We start from the raw sequence: 17,776 nt of genomic DNA on the forward strand, positions 1-17,776 counted from the left end.
AAACTCGTTCAAACTTTTGAAAACTCTTATATAATTTGCGTCAGAGGAAAGTCGGGGGTTATACTTATAATATACTTAAATCAATTTCAGAAATGCGGAGCAGAAAGTTCCCGTTTCAATAAAAACATAGAAATGGACGGACGGACAGACATACCATCCGAACACTTCAGATGATAATCCGTTATTTTAAAATGTAAATAGGCATGTAAGTGTTATTTTAAATAATTATTTTATTGAATCAGGCGTTATTTACGGAGGTCCATATCTATGAATTAAAACCATTCCTTTTGCTCACCCGCGACCTTATGACAGCTACGTTGCAAGAAATGTGTGTTCGTACAGTTATTTCATTTCATGCATTATAAGTTTAGTTCTTTAGTTTTATTTCCAATCCGCACTGAGGCTGCGTGGAAATAAGCCCTCTCATTCTCAGAGGAGGTCTGCGCCCAGCAGTGGGCCGTAAATAGGCCGAGATGATGGGATGATTATTATAAGTTGAGCATTTTTTTTTATTCGACTGGATGGCAAACGAGCAAGTGGGTCTCCTGATGGTAAAATATCACTACAGCCCATAAACATCTGCAATACCAGGGGTATTGCAGATGCGTTGCCAACCTAGAGGCCTAAGATGGGGTACCTCAAGTGCCAGTAATTTCACCGGTTGTCTCCACGCCGAAACACAACAGTGCAAGCACTGCTGTTTCACGGCAGGATTAGCGAGCAAGATGGTGGTAGCAATCCGGACGGACCTTGCACAAGCATGCTTCGCATGTTTCGTCTGATTTATCTTTGCTCACGATCTAAGAGCCCGTTCTGGTGCTTCTTAGCCATTTTTGATACATTGGACTTAGTAAAAAGCCGTGGTAGCCGAGTGGTTTGACCTATCGCCTCTCAAAAAGAGATTCGTGGGTTCAAACCCTGGCCCGCACCTCTGAGTTTTTCGAAAATCATGTGCGAAATTACATTTGAAATTTACCGCGAGCTTTACGGTGAAGAAAAACATCGTGAGGAAACCTGCACACACCTGTGAAGTAATTCAATGGTGGATATGTGTGAAGTTCCCAATTCGCACAGGGCCCGCGTGGGAACTACGGCCTATGCCATCTCGTTTTGGGAAGAGGCCTGTGCCCAGCAGTGGGACGTAAATATAAATGATGATGAACTTAGTAATGAAAATTTTGCGGCCACTCCTAGTTTTCTAAATAAAATCTTAGTAGTTATAAAATTATATACGACTTTTGACGACTGGATGGCGAAGTGGTTAGGAAACCTGACTACTAAGCTTGAGATCCCGGGTTCGATTCCTGCCCGGGGCAGATATTTGTATGAATAATACGTATGTTTCTTCTCGGGTCTTGGATGTTTAATATGTATTTAATTATGTATTTATCTATATAAGTATGTTTATCCGTTGCTTAGTATGCATGACACAAGCTTTGCTTAGTTTGGGACCAGGTCAATTGGTGTCAAATTGTCCCCTGATATTTATTTATATATTTATTAATACAGATGGGTTTCATAAAAAAAGTAAACAAACTCAGTTTTATATAAACTCATATGCCTTTATTTCGTACTGGTGCGTTTGCCTTATATTAAACTTAGTACAAATTAAACAAATCATCCGCTATCATTACATTCACGTGAAAGTTATCACTTACATCGATATGCTTTTGGAAATAAAGCAATTCAAAATAATTATCAATAATTGTTTTAATAAATAGGTAAATAATACACAAATTATCAAAGGTATGAATAGGATTGACAGCTTGTTTCAGTTTTAAGTTTTAGGCACTTGCATTTGTATATTTTAATTGAGTTCTCAAACTGAAAATAGTCGGAAAATAGAAATAAAAAAAACCGATTCAATTAAGATTGTGCTCTTATTCAAATTTTCCCCAATAACCAAAAGTGTATTTTATCTATAGTTCATCTAAAACAAACGTTCTTTGTTCTCCTCTCTGTGTATTTGTATTTTTATTTTTATGTGCAATTAAGAGTTTACATACATACATACATACAAGTACATAAGTGTTATTTTTGCGGGTTTTCTAGTTCCTTTTGCTATTTGACACTCATCATTTGACGCCCTGGTAACCCAGTGGTTTGATCTGTGGCTTTTCAAGCATAGGGTCATGGGTTCGAGCCCAAGCTTGCCCCGCTATACTTGACTTCGATAGGTATTTAACTAAATGTAAACCAACTTCAGCTGCCAGATTTGGTACATTCAAAGATTATAAACATTTTACTCTATCATTGTAATACAAACTAGACTAGTGTATTTCAATACAGAAATGTAAATGTTTAGATAGTTTAATGGGGGAATTTCAATATTTAAGACAATAATTGACGTTATTTTGTTTACATTTAGTTAAATACCTATGCAAACCAAGTTATAGAGTTACTTCACATAATTATTCTAAAATAGTGTCGTGACAATTACGGATTTTAGTTACTAAATATTTAATTTTGTGTTACTGAATTTTGAGTTATTGAAGCTCACCTTATAAATATTTTGAAAAAAATTGACAAAGCAATTAGAATCTAAATGTTTCGAGAATAAAGTCAAACTGCCGTCAAACTGTCATGGTGTAAAACAATAGAAAAACAAAAGAATTTTTACTTTGTTACTTTGTCATAGATTCCTAATTCCCTTGAACCTATTGTGTACATTCTATTGCACATTGGGCCGCTCGAGGTTTGAATTTTGAGTAATTGAAGCTTTAGTTACTGAACTTTTACCAAAAACAAGTGCCTAAAACCAATTATCTTTGGCGAATACATATTGCTTTGTTAAATAATATTACCCACTGCTTTCAAAAGACGTTACGATTATAAAAGTCTTTGGCGTTCGTCTACACTGTATGTATTACATTCGTTTAAAAAGCAAGCTATGGGTCTAGGGGCGTAAGAACATAATTCTTAATCTATACATTATTTACAAAAATAAATGGACGGAAAGGAGACGACTTGCAACTTATCGTAGAAATATATAAAGAATAAATCTAATTTTTTTGAACATATAAATGGCGTTCTGTTTGAAAGGCTCCTTGGGCATACGAATAAACATATTGGCAAGTACAATAAACTAACTACATAATATATAATACAATAAAATAACTGTATAGCCCGCGGTTTCGCTCCCCTGGAAGAGAAAAGTGAGCTAACTATAGATATCCTGCTAAAATTTCCAAAAATCTTTATGGAATATGTCAAATTTCAAGTATAGCTAGCTCCAATTGTTTAGGTTGTGCACTATCCTTTTAAAGTATAGAGTATAGATGTTGTTGGAAGATTTAGTGGTACAGTCAACCAATTTTATTCCTGAGTCACCATGGAACCTTATCATAGTAAAACATTTTATTTGTCTATAGCAATGTTCATTGAATGATGTAAAATGACATTTTGACACGGTTCTGCGGTGGTTTAGGAATCAAGTTGATTGGAGATTGGCTCTCAGCCATCTACAAAATGGACCAACGACTTATCTTCTTAATAATATATAAAAATTAATCCCTATTTCCCTTGGTCACGGCATCACGCGTGAACGGCTGGACCGATAATTATTTTTTGTTGTGTTTGTTATTAGCAGGAGAATGTTCTTATAAAAGAAGATTTAGAAAACTAAAAAAAAAAACTACACCGGAGGCGAAGCCGCGGGCGCCAGCTAGTATAGTATAATAATGGTCCTCGTAAATACGGGTTCTCTGCCGTTTGGGCACAATATTTTTCCCCAAACGTTTCATTTCCCAAGTATCAAATTTCTCCGAAACCATATTATTTTCGGAACTTTCATAAAACAAACCTAACCTAACCTACTGCGCTCTATAAAACCATGAGAAAATATTCTGAGAAAAAATTTCGATTTCGGAGAAATTTGATACTTGTGACCTTATGTGAGTACGCGTATTATTACGGAGACGACAACGAGAAACAAAATCCCCATATTCATTTTCTAATGATATAATATAATATTAGGTAAAACAAATTTTATGCGCTAATGAACCTTTTCAAGCAGATCGCCGCAATTAATTAAATACATAATGACAACGGCAGCATATTGTTCCAAATATACTGTGACATTACACTAGCTTTATAAAAATGAAGTAAAAAAAATATAAATAATCTCAAAAGTAATTTCAAAATAACCTAAATAATGTTAAATAGTTGACTTTATGTTTGTAGCTCTTGTCGACAGCTCCGGATACTTAGATACAATATCTACCTTTACTTTCATATACATTTCCGAATCAATCAACGGTCTAAATAGTTTAGATTCATCATTTGCTTCAGCTATACCATAAAAGCAAACCGACAAGAAATAGGAGCTCCGCTGGATGAAGCTCCATCAACTTTGAAGACGACGAGGTGTACGAATACATTCTAAGCCAATTTGAACTCTAATCTGGAACGTTACAAATGCGAGAATCGTACGAAAGTGTCCGGAAAGTTGTCTATAAATAATTTATTAAAAAAATAATTTAAGTAGAAGCTAATAACAACTCTAGGTATAAAGAATTAGGATTTGTTTTGCGTTGTGCTAATGACAGCAGGACGGCGTTCACACCGGATTGTAATATGACGGAGACATACCTATTAAAGTTTTGTGACACATTTCTCGATTCTATGACATTAAATTCTAAGAACAAAAATATAGATTAAAATTTATACATACCTACCTAAGTAGAGTACAGCAGTGTCATATCACGATCCAATGAAACTGGCCTCAAAATTAAATTTTCCACTTGAGAATGTCAAATTACAAACTATTTGTAACTATTTTGAGGTAAAACAAATGAGAGGGTCTTACAGCTAGTAATGACATAAAAATTATATTTAGTTTAAAATACATTATGTACAATAGTCTTAAAGATTTATCAACACTTTGGCTCTCTCATTTATCCGCTTTAAAATAATGAGTGAAGGTTTACGATCACCGTCACGAATGTTACAAGAATATTTTGAAAATTCTGCTTCAGTTTAAAGGTGACTTAAAAAAAAACAACAGAAATTGGACAACCCACTGAGAAAACTGAAAATGACAGTTTGTTAACACGCCCTACATACCGGGTGTGGCCTGTAATATGAGCAAATAATTAAAACATAGATCATACTCCTAAAACTGAACAACATTTAGTTCAGCGACTTTTAAAAATAATTAGTATTTTTTATTTTTATTACACTTTCAAGTTTATTCGAAGAAGCAATGTAAAACAAAATGCTTGATGTTTGTACCGTGACAGGCGACGTCAGTTGTGTTCTAGGATGGTGTACATGGATAGCAGTATTTAATTTGTATGAAAAAGGGAAAATTCAAAGACTCCATTATTTTTAAAAGTTGCTGAACTAATTTTGTTTAGTTTGACGAGGACGATCTATGTTTTAATTTTTTGCTCGTAATAGTCGTAATACAGGTCACACCCGGTATATAGTCGCAATAATAAACAAAGCAACTTGAGGTGCTAAAATTATATGATCATGCATTTTCGTCATTGACAGTAAGTACATATTTTTGAGCAACTATACAGCTCCAATGTCTGTGCATGTCAACTATAATGTAGGTACGAAGCGTTCATAATTGCATTCCCAGTTGAACTAAACTTTCCTGTGAAGCAGGAAGTGGCGCCATCCATGTCTTCTTTGTGTAAACCTACACGTAAACCTTCGTTTTCTCACTAGATGGCGTTATAACAAGAAATTAGAATTGTTGCTTGCCTGTAAAATATACAGTTTGACACCAACATGAATTTTGCATGGTAATACTGAACTGTGACGACACTGCCAAAAATAAAATTTTAACCTTCATTAATGTGTTCGCGAAATTCTCCGCCCGTTGTACAATTAAATTGATTGACACATTTATTTTGCCACAGACTAAATAAAACTGGATAGACGGTATCGGGCCACCTTAAACGGGGCACGCTTCACGAGAGTGGTAGTGCCACCTCAATACGGTATCAGTGTCTGTTATCACTTTGTCTCTACTCGCATGACGTGCGCTGATATCTGTAAAGAAAATAAGTTTTTGGTAAAAAAATAGTTTTTAATACAAGCTTTTTTTTTGCTGACTGTACTTTTTGTTGACTGTTCTTGTATTGTCATGTCACCCAAACTACATTTGCATACCATTAAAGTCGATGCCATTAACCGTTAACGAGTTCCGTCCTGTGGAGACGATCCTGGCCGGACTACCAGGACATCACTACCAGATTATTGTATTGTCATGCAATTTACATAAGTGTATCAAAATTCAAGTCAATCCAACTACAGGAAGTTGGTCGAATTCAACTTGCAAGATTTGATTACAGACAAACAGACAGACAACGTGAAACTAAATAAAAGCGTGTAAAAAAACCATAAGTTTTGCTGAAAATTAATAGTTTTTGGTCAACGAGATGGTCGGATCAGCCAGTCAAAACGGGTTCACGGCTGCTTCCCACCGAAGTAGCTGAAGATATATGAGGGAAACCTAATGTCCAACAGTGAACGTTCTGCGGCTGGTGATGAAGATGATGATAATGAATGAAAAACCCCAAATTCCAATGCCGATATCCAATAGCTCACGCAAACGAAGCTGCAGGGCTACTACAAAACTCTAAACTCGAAGTTCGTGTCGTGCGGTCCCTCTGACACTTATACTGTTTAATACGAGAGCGAGAGGGACCGCACGATACGAACTTCGAGTTTCGAGTTTCGTAGTAGCCCTGCTGTGGATAGAAGCTAGTGAGACAATACAAAATGTTTAGTTTCAATTTTATTCCAGAACATACTTCATTGCTTCAAAAACATAGGAATCACTCAGATCCAACGACTCCCGAGGGACCGCCGGGCCTTTGTCGACCATCCTGAGGGAGGGGGGACAAATATGTGCAAACATTATTATGCTGTTGCTCTTTCTGTTTTGGATTTAAGTATAATTATCAATACGAAGTTCGAATACCATTTCTATACTTGGTTTGGATAGGTAACTAAATGTAAACAAACTTCGGCTGACAGATTTGGTACATTCAAGGATTTAAAACATTTTACTTATCTATCATTGTAATACGAACTATAGGTAGACTAGTGTATTTCAATACAAAAATTTAAATGTTTAGATAGTTTATTGGGAGAATTTCAATGTTTAAGACATCAAAATTGACGTTGTTTTGTTTACATTTAGTTAAATACCTATCCAAACCAAGTATAGTTGTCGATCATTTAGTGCGACTTTTTTGTAAGATGTCTTTAAAATCGGAGAGTCGAATCGACTTTTAGAGAACGGTTTGACTTGCCCTTACATAGGATAATGGCAATGCAAAAGTCAAAAAAACAAATCAGGTTGTTAGGGTCGAAATTATAAGGTTTTTTAGAGCTGCTTCTTCTCTTCAAAATAAATGCTCATATGTGTCAATCGTATAGTGCATATTCAGATAATTTCGAGCACCTAGACATCTGATTTTTACGATCGAGACTGTATGAGACATCGGTAAAAGCCGAAAATATTTAATCGGATCTTTTTCCCAATACGCACCAAACATGCAGACTAATCTGTCTTCTCGAATCGCCAGTTTAAAAGGATTTAACTGATCCATTAAACGGTTAGTCGGTTTAACAAATGGCCGGTGCCGGGTTCGAACCCGCACCAATCAATTCGCTAGCCTCCGGGAGTTATGTTCACACCTGCTTGAATTTGGGATTTGAACGATTTACACGAGTTTTATATTATTATCAGCTTTCAGGCTTTTTAGATCTGAGGCTAGGTATTTGGGGCCAGCAACGGCCTTTCAACGGTTTTAGGTGACAATGAGAAATTACCACTTCTTTAAAGGGCCGCTTAAATTGAAATGATCACATCTTGAAATTACCATTTATATGTAAGTTAGCTTTTGCCCGCGGCTTCGCCCGCGTGAAATTCGGTTATCGCCCGCTGTTACCTCGGGAATAAAAAAAAATGATGCGACCGAAAATACGCCGCTCACGACCCAAAAAATTTCGCTCGTCTGGCTTCACCCTAAGGCCTCCGGTTCTGTAAGTATGTTCTCATCGGATACAATATACCTACCACTTGGTGAGCAGGCCGGTCGTGTGCGAATACGGCGCGCCGTACGGCGAGTATTGCGAATACGGTGCCGGGTACGCGTACTCGCTCGCTAGGGTTGTCGCTCCTGAAAAAAAAGAGATCGTAATTTAAAAAAGGCCCCGCATTCTAGAAAAAGAAAGAAAATTCATTTATGCACAACCACACAAGATAATACATACATACTGAGCGGCAAAGAATATGAACCTCAAATGTAGGTAATTTGGTACGTAGAATGGGTCAAAGAGCGCCGCTGAGTATTATATAAACCACACGATCGATAAGGAGATCGATCGATCGATCGATCATACGTTGGCTTGTTGTGCGAATCTCAAACATATTTTTTTATGATTTTCTAAGATAGGTAAGCAAGCGGTTTTGAAGTTATTGTATTGTATTGTAAAACTCTTTATTGTACATAAAAACACATGAAAATAACAGAACACAGGATAATAAGATGTACAAAGGCCAACTTATCCCTTAAAGGGATCTCTTCCAGTTAACCTTTGAACGATTGACAGGATATCAGACACAAGAGTAGACACTACGGGTAAGTACAATGAAAAGATAAAAGAAAATTATAAGAAAATGGTGAAAATTGACCACTCCCCTTTTCACGGAAATGAAAAATACAAAAAATATCTACATCGACATTACAGAAAATCTATAAAAAGTGTATAGTATTTAAAGAAACGTAGAAAATTGGCGTTTTAAATAACTCTTATTTTGTCTCTTTTTAACATGTGCTAGACTAGTAATCCCACCTATCCTTACTATCGACGTCAACACAGCAACGCTAGTATTGCTGCTTGGCGACAAAATTGGCGACTGACCGAGCGCGAACTTATCCTACCTACACGCTAACTTATACTTATACTAACTCTAATTTCTTAAAAATCAAAATAATCGACGGACAAAGTTCAAGGACCTCATTGGCACGGATTCAGCTTAACAAATATAAACTCTATATCTCTAGATATAGAGCATGTGACCTTTACCAGCCTTTATTATTTCCCTCAAGACATGATGAGCGGAAAAAGTGAAATATCAGACGTGCTTTTGTGGTCTTACTTATTTTACGCAGTTTTATATTTATTTAAAGATATGAATCTTTTTATTGATCTAATTTAATTTTAACGAATACATAATTTCATACAACAGCCACTCGAGTTTCATTGGTTCACCGGCAATGGAAATAAATATAATTATTTCTAGTATAATTTATCGAATCAGGCGTTACTTTGCTGAGGTCCATATCAATAAACTACAAACAATTAGGTACAATGCAATCTAATACAATACAATAAAATAACTCTTTATTGCACACCAATACATTGTTATTTAGCAGTACAGAAAACAGGTATATACACAGAGATTTTTTGAGTTAAGCAATAGGCGGCCTTATCGCTTCAGAGCGATCTCTTAAAGGCAACTTCTACTGTACAGTCGACTTCATAAACTTGTAAGCAAAAATTAGATCAAAAATATCTGAACACGCTTCTACGCCGTTGACAATAGAGTCGTTTTCAGATATTTTTGATCAAATTTTTGCTCAGAAGTTTATGAACTCGACTGTACCACACTTTGCTCGATGATAGTCGTGTATATTCTTACTCGTAAGTGTGTAGGTGGAGAAGCATGAAATCCTAGCTGAGTTTATTTCCCTGTAAGTAGTATGTTGGTATGGAAACAAACGTCACTCCATACTAACATTAACTAAATAAACATTAAGCAAGATAATTCCTTCCCTGTCGCGGAGACAGCATGTAGCCTAGCTAGTAGGTACATCATGGGGCATTACACAGAGTTATTCAAAGAGACACGCCTCACCCACACGCCCCCGCGCGTCATAACGATCTTTATACGCGTAACCACATTCAAATATGTCCCCGCCACCCCGGACTTAATATTTATAACCGAAATAAGCCACCAAAGTGCTCAGAAGCACTTCTGTCGCATCACAAACTCATGTTGCGCTTCGTTAACCCCCTCCAGACAAAGCCTCTATGGCCACCCCCCCTCTAAAATTATTTGCATACCCCCGAATGAGCTATTAAAGATGTCTGCTCTCGGGGTGAGCAGATTGCGGTGGATTAAACACCAAAAATGAAAGTGGGCTCTAGAACGGCACCTTGCGGTACTCCATATTATCCTCTACTTTTATATGCACAAGTACGAATTTTGCTCGGTTCGATGACGGGTTTTATGGCGTTATAGAAGGGGAGAGGGTGGGGTCCAGAGGAGAAAATTAGATTTCCTGCAGAGTGCTCTGGAGTGGCGCTCGACTTTGTCGAAAGCTTTCGTAAACTCATTGTCGTTTTTTTCAGTGATTCCTCAACTGTTTTTCTGTTCGGCCACTTTTTGCTTTCCCCGTTTCATTGTTTTATTCTTGTTTGATTGTTTTATTCCTGTGCGTGGATCGTCGGTGTTTGTTTATTGGTGATGATGTTTTCGAGTTAATGTCCTCAGTCCGGGGATTTTTTTATGTGCCGTTAATGTTGATGTTGTTTTGCTTCCATTTAATTAATTGGATTGTTGTTCACGGGTTTTTCCGTGCACAAAGTGGATTTGAACATACGTAATATATATCATGGCTCGCTGTATACATAGTTGAAGTTTTTCTGAACTATTTATTTTAGTACATTTACACATTTTTTTTTACTTTTACGTTGCAAGCTTTTATCCTTTCGTTTAAATTCAATAGCTCAAAAACGGCTGAACCGGTTTAATGAAACTTATCTAAAATCATTTCGATTAAACTATAAAAAGACCGCATTTAAATGAGGCCATCCGATTGGGAGCTATGACTTTTAGGCAGGAATAAAATAATAGTGCAAATTGCATATTGCAGCGCCAATAATTTGCCATTTCGTTCGCTTTACAGCCTCACAACGTAATACAACTTGCACATTTGTAGGTCTTAATACATGTTTTCAGGTCCTATGTCCACTGCAAGCAGAGCGAAGTGTCAAAGGAGTCTATAACTCGCAATGGCAAACTGCTTAGATGTGCTTCCACTGTATAAAAAGTCATGAGCTTGAGGTACTCTGGTCCGCTTAGTCCTTTGTTAGGCTGCCTATCCATTGAAGCGGAGCGGACCGAGAGTTATGCGGAGCGGTGTTGCGGACTGTGTCTGTCCATCCCTGGGTTTTTCCATCCCGCTTTCCCGCTCGAGACTTGGGACGGGGGCGCGTTGCGGACGGAGCGGAGAGGCGCAGATTTCGAAGCGCCACGTCCGCACCGCGTCTCCGTCTCGTCTCTTCTGTCTGCTTTGGATCGCGAGGTTTCTATACATTCACTTATTCAAAGGGGCCGCGACTGCGACGCGCCCCCGTCCCACGTCTCTTCTGTGTGGCTTGCGCCTTAGTGGAAAGCCTGTATTCATTGCTTATCTTCTACTCACCATCGTAATGCGCGTACGGCGGGTAAGGCGGCGCAGGCGGCTGTAACACGACCAGCGCCGCCGCGTCGGGGCTGGCCGCGGCCGAGGGCGGCTCGCCCCCCGCGCCCCCGTTCGAACCCGTTGAGTCGTTTGTTGCTACGAAAAAACAAATAGGTTAGATTTATGAGCATTAAAATAATGAGCAAAGCGTCGAAACTATTGTTGCTAAAAAATCTAAAGCACCTCGTATTAAGATACGGCCACGACCTGTGGCCGCAACGACCAGATTAGGTATTTTTTATTGATTTATTTATTTGAATAAAAATTACAGCATAGCGCATTTAAAACACCAATGCTTTGTAAAATTAAAATTAAAAATATACATAAAAAATAGATACACAAAAATAAATAAAAGAACGTAAAAAAATAGATACAATAGCGAAAAAGTAAAACCGCAAAAAAAAATTTGACCGCATTGTGTGTCTGTCTGTCTGCATGTGGCAACGTAGCTCTTAAACGGGTGGACCGATTTGAATGTGTTTTTTTTTAATTAGAAATTAAGTTTTCTAGCGATGGTTCTTAGACATGTTTCATCAAAACCGGTTCAGCCGTTTTTGAGATATTGAACTTTGAAGTGACAAAGTCGGGGGTTTCCAACTTTTTGTTGGTTAATTTATACATTTAGGGGACGCACTTTGTTTTTTTGCATTTTTTTTATTTTACGACCTTTTTAACGTGGTTAACATTAACAGTACGGTCAGACGGACATAGCGTAACTAAGAGTTTCTTTTTAGGCTTGCGGAACCCTAAAAAGGCAAAATAGATTTAGTGAAATAAATTAAAACAATTCGGACGCTTCGAAAGCTCCAAACGGCCATAGTTTCGGCAAACTCGTTCTAGATTAATCGCCGGTTGGTTTGCTAGATGGGATTGCGCTGGAAAAAAGGGCGTCCGCAAATGCAAATGGAAATGGGAAATAGTGCTGACGTTTTATATACGTGAATTTATGAGTTTTGTTAAAAAAAGAGGTCATATTGACAGCTGTCAGTTGTCAAATGTCTGCTGTCAATACCACCTCTTTTTTAAATCAAACAGACCAAGGCACAAAACCTATTAATCTCACGACACGTGTGGTTTGCCGAAATAAAGTTTCAATTTATTTTTACAAAAAAATGGAAAGTGAAAAAAAATCTATCTAAAGGAGTGAGCTACATTATAAGTCTACTATCGATAAAAATATTATAATAGGGACCATCTCAGAATACTTAAGTTACCAAATTGCTTAAGATGTTACTACGGGTTTTCTCGCGATGTTTTGTCTTCACCTTAAGTTCGTGATAAATTATAAATGTAATTTTGCACATGAATTTTCAAAAACTCATAGATCCGGGAGTGAACCCACGATTCTTTACTTGAGAGGCTATAAGTCAAAACTTTGCAAACAATCTTTACTTAATGAACCTAACTCTGCAACCATCATTTTGTGTGTAAACTGACGCCTCCGCAAAGTAATACTTAAATCAATCGACTAATCCTTTCTTAGTCATCTATTTGTAGCAGCATCCACAACTGAATGAAATTGAATGAATGAATGAGATTCCCATGGAAGCGTCAACCGCAATCTTGCGGTCGCGACGTCGATTCCATTCACATGTACAGTGGGAAGTGGTAAACTTGAATTTTAAGATTGAATGACATAGTGTTACGATTATAGAAATATTTTACAATGCCAATATAACAAAGAGGTAACCTTTGTCTGTTTGTTTCTATGGATGTGTCAAGAATAATCACTAGAATGCCTGAATTAGTCCTAAAATAACCTAACCATAAAAATTAAATCTTTAATACAAGCTTTTTTCGCTGACTGTACTTTTTGCTGACTGTACTTGCATTGTCAGCCAAACTACATTTGCATACCAAATTTCAAGACGATGCTATTAACCGTTGAAGAGTTCCGTCCTGCGGAGACGATCCTGGCTGTACTACCAGGATGTCACTATTAGATTATTGTTTTGCCACGCGATTTACATAAGCATTTCAAATTTCAAGTCAATCTGACTACTGGTAGTAGGTCAAATTTAACTTGCAAGATTTGATTACAGACTGACAGACAACGGGACAGGTGAAACTAAATAAAATCTTGTAAAAACTGCCAATTAACTAGATATTCTACACGGTTTTTGATCACCATAGATCGTTTATATTTAAAAAAAAGTTCAGTAAGTACCTACCTATTAGAACCATATTGCAAGGGGGTAGACGGACGGACGGACGGATAAACGAAAGCAAAAATACTGTTTGGAAGCCTTATCTTATACCTTACTTTCACATTACAGAACCGGTTGCCATGAAATTTTGCGTAATTATTAGAAGCACAGAATAAATAATAGGGTATTTTTATCCCGTAAAAAATTGTTGTTCTCGAATTCTTCGCACACGAAATCGCGGGAAACAGATAGTTATGTTTGCAAGAAACTACAAGAAAAACTGTCCAAGATTAACCTGTTTTCGATATTTTTTGATCAAGTGAAGTTTCATTTACTAATCGTGTTGAACAGTTCAGTAAATAAATAAGAAGATTTATTAAAAATATGAAGAACTTTTATCTCTCTTGGCGACATGGTGCAGTCGGTATATACTCGGTGCGTATAGCCAAAAGCTGTGGGATTGAATGCCGCTTAAAATTTATTTTTCGCAATCAAAAGATTTGAACACATAGTCACGGTGAAAAATTATTGATTTCAGACAAACTGATTTAACAGGTGGTAGGACCTTGTGCAAGGTCCGCCCGGATTGCTACCGCCATCTTGCTCGCTAATCCTGCCGTGAAGCAGCAGTGCTTTGGCGTGGAGAGTAAGACAGCCGGTGAAATTACTGGCACTTGAGGTGTCACATCTTAGGCCTCTAGGTTGGCAACGCATCTGCAATACCCCTGGTTGTTTATGGGCGCTGGTGATCTCTTACCATCAGGAGACCCACTTGCTCGTTTCACAGCCAGTCGAATAAAAAATAATAATAACAAAAGTACCTAATCAATCACTGTACAGTCAAGTGCAAAGATATCGACACGGCCAAAGTTACAAAAATATGTATACACGATTAATGTTAAGTGCATAAAGTTGTATATACATATTTTTGTAGCTTTGGCCGTGTCTATCGACAGGTCATTGTACTTGACAGTCGACCCATTTGATTCCTGACCCACCGTGGAACTGTCTCAAAGTAAGTGTTATAATAAATTCCCTTATTGAGCAATGCGATGTCACTATGACTTTCTCTACGAAAAGGTTCCACAGTAGGTGTCAATTCAGTTGGTTCGATAGTACTGTCTGCAACCCTCGGACCCAAAGGTCATCGGCCGTTTGACAATAGCCTAGATCACAGGTGTGCGCACGCGTCTTGTGTTACTGAGAGCGCCAGGATGTGGTCAGTGTAAGATTACTACGGGAGCGTTGTAGGTTAACTACAGATGGGAAGAAAGTTACGCCGCAGATTTTATTTCAGAAATAATTAACTATTCATGAAATATTGATGAGTATGTTTTAAACTTTCGTGATTTTAAAAGCTTTTTATTAACTTGCAATGTATGTTTAACATGTGCGGGTCAAATCTTGCAAGTTAAAGGGTTTAGCAGGCTAAGGAAGGGCGGACCTCTTTAAGACTGTTTATTCCTGCCAAGCTGGCAACGTTGCATTTTTGTTAGTTTTTCTCGATTATTCCATAAAAATAGAATGAAAATTAATAATGTTGTCTCCAATAATTATTCGTGATAGACTTTTATATTCCTTAAAAACGAATTAATGTCTGTGACCGGTTTTTAAAGAAAATAAAAGTTATAACGAATAATTATTGGAGACAACATTATTAATTTTTATTCAATTTTTATGGAATAATCGAGAAAAACTAACAAAAATGCAACGTTGCCAGGTCAGCAGGAATAAACGCTCTTAACGGTTAATAGCATCGATTTTAAATTTGGTATGCAAATGTAGTTTGGCTGACAATGCAAGTACAGCCAACAAAAAGTACTTGCAAAAAAATGTTTTTTTTTTTTACCAAAAACTTTCCAAACTGACTGTAAAATAGAAGTAACGTGAAAAATGGCAAGAAAACTCAATTTTTCAAGTACATAGTTCCGCGTTAACATCGATTCCGAATAACGGTACGTCCTTTTCACCACAAAAATGTTGACAGCACTACCGCAAGCAAACGAAAAGCTAAAGAGGCAAAGCATTATTAGAAACAGTTAAGGAAATCGTAATGCCATAGTACTATAGAGTCCTATTCTGGAAAGGGATGCAAACATAAAGAAAGCATAGGCCTTCTCTCTGAGTGAGAGAGAGAGTTCCAATTTTTAATATTATAGATGCGAAAGTTTGTAAGTCCTTTTGTTTGTTACTCCATCACATCCAAACCATTGAACCGATTTAGATGAAATTCGGTATACAGATAGTTTGAGTCCCGGAGAAGGACATACGATAGTTTTTATCCCGGAAAATTGCATAGTTCACACGGGATAGCGATAACTGAATTCTACGCAGACAGAGTCGCCGGTAACGGCTATAATTCTTACGAGGGTTCAACTATTAGCAACTTTATAACAAACACATGCACACACACACATACATACACGATTGCGACTTAAAAAAGGTTTAAAAACAAATAGGTAATATTTTACATGAAATGACAACTGAGGGAATAAAGAAATGGTAAGCTTATCTGTTTAAGGAAAAAATATTTCGGTTGAAATGATATTTAAACCTTTCTTAAAATATTTTTCTTTAAACAGTTCGCCTTCATTGATCAATCGCGTTTAATGTAAAGTGATCAAAGGAAATGATGGGAAACCTAGAAACTAAGCAAACTTTAAACAACGCATGTATTGTAAAATTAAATGTGACGTCACGTAAAATTTGGAATTTCAATATCAATATCATACATAACTAAATATGTTACATATAAAAGTAGCTCAAAAATTGTTTGATCAAACTTTGAACTTTGATTTATGAAGTACCTAAATAAAATAATTTCAACGTCTTCTCGTAAAATCCTTCATCTTTTACCTACAATTACATTTTCATCAGAATCCGGCGCCAAACTCTACCGCAGGCAGTTTTCGGGGCGTGACAGCCGTCAAATGACAATACTTGACAGATTGGTGGCCAGATGACAGCACGCGCGTCCGCGCAGTCACGATTTGATTACGGACGTCAACGGAAACGTTTTAAGGGTCACGGCTGTTTATTTAATTCGCGAGGGAAATGTTAATAACTGGCAATAATACCGTCAAGCTTCTTATCTCTGAATACTAGTGTTTACCCCCGGCTTCGCACACGTAAATCATTATATCTAGCAGCTGAATTGAAATTTTGGGATTTTTGCGAAATTCCCGTGGGATTCCCGAAAATTAAATCGTGGTTTTCATGTCAAATTTCATGACTGGAAAAAAAGGATGGAGAATCTCTATCAAAAAAAAGGGTTATGGTTAGTATTAATCATCTTACCCTTACCAGAATGCGGCGTGTAGTGCGGGTGCGCAGCGTGCTCGTAAGGCGCGTCGAACAACTCGCCGTAGTACCCGGTCGCGCCGCCGGCGGCGCCACCGAGCTCCGATAGTAACTTGTACTCGTCCTTTAGACTCCATTTCGATGATGACCAGAGCTGAAAGGGGAGGATATTTTAAATGCAAATCAAAATTAGATTCAATTCCATTTTGGAATAATAATTATGTGGCGTCGTAGCTCTATTAGTACAGAAGTGCAAAAGTTTTCAAAAAGTTGGAAAAGTTCTCGGAAATATCTGGATATTTTGTCAAGAAACATAGGAAATTCATTTGAAACAAAATAAAGATAAAAACTTTCTGCCAAGTTTCTTGCGGCGCATGCATCTTGGCAACGATGGTCTTTCCGAAAGTGTTGGTAGTTTATAAAAAATTACGTGTAAAGGAGCCCATTGCAGCCTATTTACAGAATACACGATTTGAATTTAAATTGAAGGCACGGAAAGTTTCAATCCCCATACAAAATTGTGAGAAGTGCCAAAAATATTCCTATATGAAAAATTTCGCTATTTTGGAAAGATTCCTTTGGCATTTAAATAAGCTGTTGCCTTATAAGCCACGTGTGTAAATGCAGCATCACCATGAACGATTAAACGCTTTTTAATAGATGACATAAGCCAATAATGGTTACCTACATCGATCGATGCGACACTGACAGACAACTTTTGGTCTAGACGGTAGAGATCAGAATTAAGTGGTTTACCCTTGAATCGCTGGAAAACGTTTAGGTAATCGAATATCACTTTAATGACAACGTTCCACATATTTTTATTTCATC

The 17,776-nt window shown here is 37.2% G+C and overlaps 1 protein-coding gene across 8 annotated transcripts in view; it reads right to left on the reverse strand.

Annotated features, from left to right (window-relative positions):
- Window positions 1–5,914: 5,914 nt before the first annotated feature.
- Window positions 5,915–17,776, reverse strand: part of sv (paired box protein shaven) — a 185,126-nt gene continuing 173,264 nt past the window's right edge. For 5 of the 8 annotated variants that reach the window (XM_074102571.1, XM_074102565.1, XM_074102570.1 and 2 more), the window contains 4 exons: window positions 16,943–17,099; window positions 11,460–11,594; window positions 8,038–8,144; window positions 5,976–6,003 (listed from right to left, as the gene is read on the reverse strand). In XM_074102571.1, the coding sequence (XP_073958672.1) occupies window positions 8,038–8,144; window positions 11,460–11,594; window positions 16,943–17,099 (399 nt within the window). In that variant the 3' untranslated portion in view covers window positions 5,976–6,003. Of the gene's footprint in view, window positions 6,004–8,037; window positions 8,145–11,459; window positions 11,595–16,942; window positions 17,100–17,776 lie in introns of all 8 variants that reach the window. The other 3 variants (XM_074102568.1, XM_074102573.1, XM_074102567.1) reach the window with 2 other exon arrangements.

Source organism: Choristoneura fumiferana, chromosome 19, assembly GCF_025370935.1.
Source record: "Choristoneura fumiferana chromosome 19, NRCan_CFum_1, whole genome shotgun sequence".
NCBI lineage: Eukaryota > Metazoa > Arthropoda > Insecta > Lepidoptera > Tortricidae > Choristoneura > Choristoneura fumiferana.